This window comes from Drosophila obscura, unplaced genomic scaffold (genome assembly GCF_018151105.1).
Source record: "Drosophila obscura isolate BZ-5 IFL unplaced genomic scaffold, ASM1815110v1 contig_73, whole genome shotgun sequence".
Classification (NCBI taxonomy): domain Eukaryota; kingdom Metazoa; phylum Arthropoda; class Insecta; order Diptera; family Drosophilidae; genus Drosophila; species Drosophila obscura.
In genome coordinates, this window is record NW_024542865.1 from 9,053,351 (window position 1) to 9,061,603 (window position 8,253).

At 49.9% G+C, this 8,253-nt stretch overlaps 1 protein-coding gene across 1 annotated transcript; it reads right to left on the bottom strand.

Moving 5' to 3' along the window:
* Positions 1-6,599: 6,599 nt before the first annotated feature.
* Positions 6,600-7,668, bottom strand: LOC111068706. The gene is made up of 2 exons (XM_022358386.2): positions 7,499-7,668; positions 6,600-7,431 (listed from the first exon to the last, which is right to left on the bottom strand). Exon 2 carries the CDS (start codon positions 7,425-7,427, stop codon positions 6,657-6,659), a length of 771 nt encoding a protein of 256 aa, XP_022214078.2. The 5' UTR covers positions 7,428-7,431; positions 7,499-7,668; the 3' UTR covers positions 6,600-6,656.
* Positions 7,669-8,253: the final 585 nt, after the last annotated feature.

An 8,253-nucleotide genomic window follows, 5' to 3' on the forward strand; every position in this document is an offset into this window, starting at 1 on the left:
GCGACACGGCGGCTTAATTGCTCCATCTAACTGCCCCTCCCCGCCCTGCAGCACTCACCCACACAGCCACCCATCCGCCCTTCCACCCATCCACCCATCCGCCCTTCCACCCTTCCACCCATCCACCCATCACTCAAATGGACAGTCGCACTAAGCGACACTTTTTAATTAAAACGTAAAAACGAGTGGCGGCGGGGTGTGGGGGTGGGGGTGGGCGTGGGTCAGAGGGGACGCAGCGGGGTTATGGGCATGGCGAATCTTTCCCCAATGCTTTGGCCTCCTCTCCTCCTTTGGCTCGAGGAGAGGACTGATGAGCAAGCTGGAACTCCAGACGAGACGAGACGCGACGCGACACGATGGGACTTGGGACTTGGGACTTGAGACCACAAAAATTCAATCAAATCGCAGCGCATTTGCTTGGAACATTTGCTCCCCCCCCCTCCCACTGGCAGGAGTAAAAGTATCTCCTTCCTTCCTTCCTTCCTGCCTGCCAGCCTGCCTGCAGAGGGAGCATCATTAACCGGAACGTAAGGCGAGAGATTCGCTTACGCTGCATGGAGGAGCAGTGGAGGTGCCTCCTGTCCGTCTCCTGACTTTGGCTGTGGGCTAAAGTCTTCCCCCAGCCGCCGCCACTGGCATTGGCGTAAGCCAGCACGTAAGCGCCGCCACGTAACGTAATTAGGTGACGTAAGGCGACTGAAGGGAAGGGAAACATCTCCAGCATATAATAATTGCTGTCTCCCCCCAAGCAGAGGGTGTCCCCCTTTGTGCCCCCCCGCATCCCTTGCATCTATCCCATATTCGTACATATCTTTCAGCATCTCCAATGGAATATGGAATCCATATTCAAGCAAGGCCGATGGATAGATAGCTGCCAGAAGCTTCTGCCGAGTACGAGTACGAGTACGAGTATTGAGTAGGATGTATCTGGCGGGAGTTTCCCTTATCGCCAACCCAGACCCCCCACACCCCACCCCACCCCACCCCATTACTTGCATCTTCCATTGCTAATGCGGTTACATAAGATATGTTCGATGTTGTGTTGGTTCCTTAGATTCAATCCGCAGATGCCCGCCACCACCTCCCTGCCCTGCCCTGCCCTGCCCCTGCCCCTGTTCTGTTCCGCATCTTCGGACCACAGCAATCCAATCAAATGGCAGCGCATCAGCGGAGCACAAACAGCAAGAACCCCCCCCACCACCCCCATTCCACTGTGGAAAACCACTTGCTATCCAATCTCTTGGCCAGGGATCATTAGGCAACATTCAGCAAAGGGGTTGAGCAGGAGCAGGAGCAGGGGCAGCGGCGGGAGGCGGGAGGCAGGCCAACGGGTAACGGGTAACGGGTTCGCATTGCATCTGCTGCGGGGGTGCTGTTGGGTGGGGGGGGTGCTGCTGGGTGGGGGGGTATGTTCACGGGTATCGTCGTATCATCGCATCGCATCGCATCACCTTCATGTTGCGGCTGCTCATTTGCGTAATGCACAAATTTAATTTACCAAAACGCGGCGGAGAGGGAGGGAGAGGGGAAAAGATGCTGCCTTGCCACTGGCTGGCTGCCCCTGCCCCAGCTACCCTTTCATCGCTCTCCCCCCCCAGCCCACCATCTTTTCTCCCTTCTTAACCTTATTTCTGCTTGGCTCTAGCCCCCCTCCTCTCCGGCTGAACTTTCTCCACGGAACATCAACGACGGAACGCGCTTACCCGCAACGCATTCCGTGCGGTCCGGAGTGCCCGCTGACCTCTGTTCGCCCCTTCTCCTTCGGAGCCCGCAGCCCCCAGCCCCCCGTTGGCCACACAATTTAAGGGGAAAAAGCTTACGTTAATTGTGTGTATCCTCCTCCAGCTGCGTGGGAAGTGCCTGGACCTGGACCTGGGCCTTGCCTTGTCTTAGCTCCTCCTCGGCTGGAGGGAGGGCCTTGGCGACCCCCAAACCGGCGTGGGGGAGGAAAGAGGAGAGCACACAAGGAGTGGCAGGCAGGCAGGAAGGGAAGGGAAGGAGCAGCTCGGCGCTGGCAGGGTGCTGGCAGGGTGCTGGCAGGGCGCTGGCAGGGCGCTCATTTTAATCAATTTTTAATTTAAATTTAATAGAGTAACACGCTTGGTGGGATGGATAAGGAGAGCGTGCGGCATGGGGCAGGGGGCAGGGGGCGCGCTCTGTGTGTGGCAAATTGACTGGGGGACTGGCACTCCCCACCCTCCGTGCTGCCCGGGTCGGTAGGGGAATGGGAGCTGGCTGAAGGATTCAATAGCCCAGAGTCAGGCGGCAGTCAGAGTCACAGTCACAGGGTGCGGTGTGGCGCGGCTGCACCGCACCGCACCGCTTCTGTCGCAGCACATTGGTGTCATTTTACACGCATTCCTAGGTAAATAATCTTCAGAGCGTCACTAATGCGATGACTTTGTGGCGCCACCCCCCATCCAGCCCCCACAGCCCCCACAGCACCAGCAGAGAGCGGGAGAGTGGAAAGTGGAGTATATTGAGAGAGGATTGAGTGGTGGTTGGGGGGTGGGATTGAGGGGGTGCGGCAATGTAAATTTGCGCGTCATTTCAGTTGGCGAACTCTCACTCGGAGCCCAAGGAGCCCAAGGAGCACACAGGAGCACACAGGAGCTGTGCAGCAATGTGGGTTAAGGTGTCACAGAGCACGAAACGATATTTAAAGGATTAAGTGATTTCCCTGAAAATTAACACAATCGTGGCGGATGTGGGGTGGGGTGGGGGGTGGAGACGTGGGCCCTGCCAAGGTGCGGCGACAGCATCGATTCGTCCGGCCTTGGCTGCCACAGCGTTTTGCTGGGTGGGGCCTGTGGGGGGCTGCGGCTGCGGCTCCGGAAACTGCGTGTTATTTTGACCATTATGCTGCCATGGATGGCAGGGAGGCAGCGAGGAAGGAGGCGGCAAGCAAAGAAGGGCTGGGACGTGGGACGTGGGGCTTAACGTAATTCAATTTATGGGCTCGCACAGACCCACGCTGCCCCCCCGCCACCAGCCCCCAGCCCAGCCCTCTCCTGTTGCAGTACCCAAAAGCCGGACTCTGGACTCTGGACTCGGGACTCTGGCCCGTGGCCCGTGGCCTGTCAATTGGTTATTTATGCGAGCTTTTTAGATTTTGGCGGTTAATTAAAGCACATTATGCCTTAATTGCTAGATTAAAATGCCTTTTTGGCCAGCGAGAGAGAGCGAGAGAGAGAGAGGGCGAGAGAGAGGGCGAGAGAGGGAGATGGAGGATGGAGTGGCGTGTGGGGCAGGTCCCGACCTTTTCTCGCTTTTGTTAGTTGCTTTTTAATGACTCGAAATTAGTTGCAAATTGGAGGGAAGCCCGGCAAAAGGTCGACATGGAGCCACTCTTCCTCCCTCCCTCTGCCAGACATAGAGGCAGACTGTGGGGCAGTCTCTTTTGTGTATTTTTTGGGTGGCACATGTGGGGGGAGTGGAAGAGGGCCGGAAGGAGTGTTGTATTCCCACTTGATTCCCTCAATCAATGCATGCCCCGGGGAACGGACTCGACTCGACTCGACTCGACTCGGACTTTGAGTGGCCAATGCAGCTGTCATTTGTCAGGCCACCTTTTGATGGAATGGAAATGGAAATGGAATGGGGAATGGAATGGGGAATGGCAGGGGCAGGGGCAGGGGCAGGGCCAGTGGCAGGGGCACTGGCACTGTCAGTGGGTTGTAGGCCCAAACTGCATTTGTCCACTTTGATTGTCATAATTGCATTTCTTTGTGTATCTGTGCATCTGTGTGCAGCTTTGCATCTGTGTGTGTGTGTGTGTGTGTGTGTGTGTGTGTCGGTGGGTGTTCTGCCTGGCAGTGTGTACGTGACAATGCCAGAAAGTCAGACAGGATGGCAGACAGCAGCAGCAGCGGCAGCAGCGGCAGGAGCAGGAGGAGCAGCAGATGAGGGCCCTGCTGGCTCTCTCCTGTCAGAACTGAACTGAACAGAGTAGAACTGGCAACTGGCAACTGGCGACTGGCAACGGAGAGCCGAGAGCTGTCGTATAATGATATTAGTCCCCGACTAATGTATGCAAGCTCCTCTAATAAGCGCACTGCACATTATTAGTTATTAATTAGTCAGGTGAATTGGCCCCCACGAGGGTCGTCTCCGCTCTCCGCCTGCTCCGCCTGCTCCGCCTCCTCCGCTCTGCTGTAATGCATGCAACATGTATGGGTGCATGGCGTGTGGCAGACCTGTCGCTGCATGCCCCGGGGGAAAGTTTGTCCAGGCTTTTGTTGGAAGAGCCAACCGCATTGAACTATGACTACAATGGCTGGCGGCGAGGCTGCTTATTTCTCTTTTTTTTTATTATTTTTTTTTTTGGGGGGCTTGCCCCATGGCTCTGCCGCACTCTGCCACTCGTCCAACATGCTGAATATTGAATTATTAGAAATGAGCTAATTGAAAAACTCAGTTGGCACACACACACAGACACACAAACACACAGTGCACCTGGCACACACACACACACACACACACACCAATACACAGACACATCTAACGACGTAATTCATCACGTAACGTGTGATGTAAATTGACAGGTAACACGCCGTGTGCCGAGCACCCAACCATCCAGCCATACAGCCATCCGACCATCCGACCATCGAGAGTGCTGCGATATGCGAAATGGGAGATACGAGGGGAGTTGTGTGTCCGAAATTCACTCAACGAAAGGGTTCACCGAGAGGGGAATACAAATTAACTGGCAGGGGCGCAGCTGGTACTGCCAAAGGGGGAGGGGTACGAAACATTAAAGTAATTTATACATCTATCCAGATATTATTATATCAGAAGCCACATATGTGACCTCACATGTAACAGGGAGTGAGCACGGAAGGCCCACGGAAGGAGCATTGGCTAACAGCAGATGGACAGCAGATGAACAGCAGAACGAGAAGCAACAGCAGATATGCAGATAAGCAGCTAAGGCAGAGGAAGAACACAGCAGAGAGGAAGATCAGCAGAAGGAGAGTAGCAAGAAGATAATCGCAGCAGCCGGACGTAGCGTGGAACAGCAGCAGCAGAAATCAGCCGGATATCAAGCAGCTACAGAAAGCCAAATTATTCTTACCATTACCTACCTGTGCCCTTCCACCTACCTGTGCACCGCGATTTAATATCGATGAAACTATACCTACGTAATACCTTACATACATATGTGCATACAGTAAATCGTACATCTATTCGTACACCCTTAGCACTCCAGTGAGAGCAGCTTTTACGTTTAACTTGGCGCACGGTTCAGTTAAACAGAAGAAATCAATTTTATATTAATGAATAATGAACAATACTTCTTCAATCTGTTCATAGAAACAAATTTTGAATTTTCTACTTTGGTATCCATATAAAAATAATGTATGTACATTGTACATATATGTATGTACAGATGTATGACACGTGAATGGTTCGTGAGTTTTCAGGCGCTAGCCTCACAGCAATCATAAATTTACATATACATATGGATATGATGTACATATGCAAATGTGCCTGTGCATAGTGTATATTATTCGCCTTGGCTCATAAAAATAATCATTAGGGAAAATGAATAATAGTAATTATTACGGATAATTAATTATCACCGATGATTATCCGTAAAACTTAAAACTTAAACATTTAGCTGGATATGCACAGTTTATTCTTAGAGCACTCTGTGGGTATACATATTGGATTCTTTTGTGCGGCTATTGTGGGTGAGTGATTTTTTCGGCTACAAAAATACAACACAATTAAAAATTAATTATTTCCGGTGAATTCGAAGCGGAATCATGTCCGTTCCAGTCCATTCATAAATGGAAATATAGATAGAAGTATGTTTATACAGTATCTTACAGATACATACCCAAAAGATACATTTGTATCTGTCAGATACAAGGATAAAGATAGAAGTATGCTTATACAGTATCTTACAGATACATACCCAAAAGATACATTTGTATCTGTCAGATACAAGGATAAAGATAGAAGTATATTTATACAGTATCTTACAGATACATACCCAAAAGATACATTTGTATCTGTCAGATACAAGGATAAAGATAGAAGTATGTTTACACAGTATCTTACAGATACATACCCAAAAGATACATTTGTATCTGTCAGATACAAGGATAAAGATAGAAGTATGTTTATACAGTATCTTACAGATACAAACCCAAAAGATACATTTGTATCTGTCAGATACATTAGTATCTGATATATTCTGGTTTTCCGAACAGCCTAAAGGTATCTGACAAAAGTATATTCAGTCAGAAGTATCTTCCAACGGAAGTATCTTCCATGGAAAGTATCTTCTATGGGAAGTATCTTCTTTCGTACTTTTCAACTGTATTCATCGTGGGAGCACTCCTACTCCTTCCCCAACGACCACCACATTACTCACCTTCCTGCAAAGTACAGTGAGCCCCTTCATAAGTGAGTGAAGAATCGTGGAGAGGATTCTCGTATTCGTTTCACAAGGCATTTCTCTCCCTCTCTCTCTCTGATATGGTGATCCATATATCAGCTTCTAGCAGAAAGAAGGCGCTGATTGATCCTGCAAACTATTTTACGATACCGGCTAGTCTGTGCTATTCTTTTGGGCTACCCCAAGAGGCGCATTTAACATGAATTACATTTATTTAACACGGAACAAATTGGGAATAAATGCTAGTGATTTAGACGGGTTTGGTAGCACTAGAGCTCTTTGGATCCTTGTCCTTCTCGTCGATAGTGTGGGCGGCGCCCTTATATTTGAGGTTTTTGAAATTGCCTGCAGTCACCAGGTGTACATCGAACCACTTGAGCTTGGGGGCTTGGCGCGACTTGATCAGAGTGGAGATGACCTTCTTCATGGGCTTGAGAGCCAGCCAATACTCATAGGCGGCCTTCTTGGCCTCCCTGTCCTCCCTGTCCTGGCACTTCTTGGCTAGGCGATCCTCGGCACTCTTGATGGGTGGTCCTGCTGCCGTCTTGTTCCCCAGCAGCAGGGCCTCCATTTCCATAGCCTGCACCTCCATGGCCTCTTGCACTATGGACTCCAAAAGACTCTGCTTCATCTTTTCAACCGAGAAAACATATTTAACATCCTCTGATGCCTCTTCTGGCGGTTGTGTATCGACATCTGTTCCATCTGTTCCTGTCTTGCCCTGCCCATCCGTGGCCTGTTGATCACTGTCTCCCTCTGGCATTGAACTTTTGATTTCAAGCTGTGGATTGGCTGTGTCCGTCTTGGCCTGCAGATATTCATCCTCTTGATCATCGTCATTGTCCTTCTGGACCTGCTTGACTTCATTTGGCTCACTCCCACTCTTGAGCTGTGTGGCCGTGCCCACTTCCTCTGGTTCATTGTCCTGCTTGGCCTGCATCTCCGTGGTGGGTGCAACAATTGCTATCTTTTTGGGCTCCTCCTGCGGATTATGCACAGGTTTTTTGTCCGCCCAACTCATTCGACTGAAAGCCAAAAGAGTCGTTTAAGCTCGCAAGTGATTTAAAATATGATTTCCCTACTGAAACGTACACTGTGCTGGGAAGACAGCCCACCGAATGAGACGAGACGAGACAAGACAAGGAAGTATATTTAATTTATGGAATTTCAGGAAATATTTGAACAAATTTAGCTTGGAAAATGTGGAATTTTTACTCGGATATTTACTCTCTGGTGTGAACTGTACGCGACATTCGATTGAACTGGGGAATGAGCCTGCTCAGCGAGTATATGTTCGAGCTGAAAACGTTTGCCTACTCGTCTCAATGAATCTCACACAAATGATGAACGACAACAAAATCTGGCAGATGAAGGATCTGGATCTGTTTGAGGGGACGAACTGTGGGCGGGTGGGGGGAGTCTTGGGATTAGCTTGCTGTAACCATGGACAGGAGATCGTCGTTGAGTCTTTGAGTCTAGTTACAGATGCATCCAGATGCAGATACAAATACAGATACAAATACAAATACGTAACGTAATCAAACCATTGTCATAACGTAATCTAACCATCCCCCGGGGGATTTACTTCTCTCACTTCTGCAAATCTCTGCAACATTTCCTTCCCACTATATCTCTCTCTCTCTCTCTCTCTTTATCTCTCTTTCTCTGTGTGTTCTCCTTCCTCGTTCCGGTTGTTATGCATGGCAATCAAGGAAATTCCCCCTCGTCCGTCAGGTGCAATTTTCTTATTCCGCTTTCAGCTGATTACGTAACGTAAGCCGTGCCGTGCCGTGTCGTGTCGTGTCGTGTCCTAAACTATTTCCCATCTGCCTTTGTTTCCGTTTCGT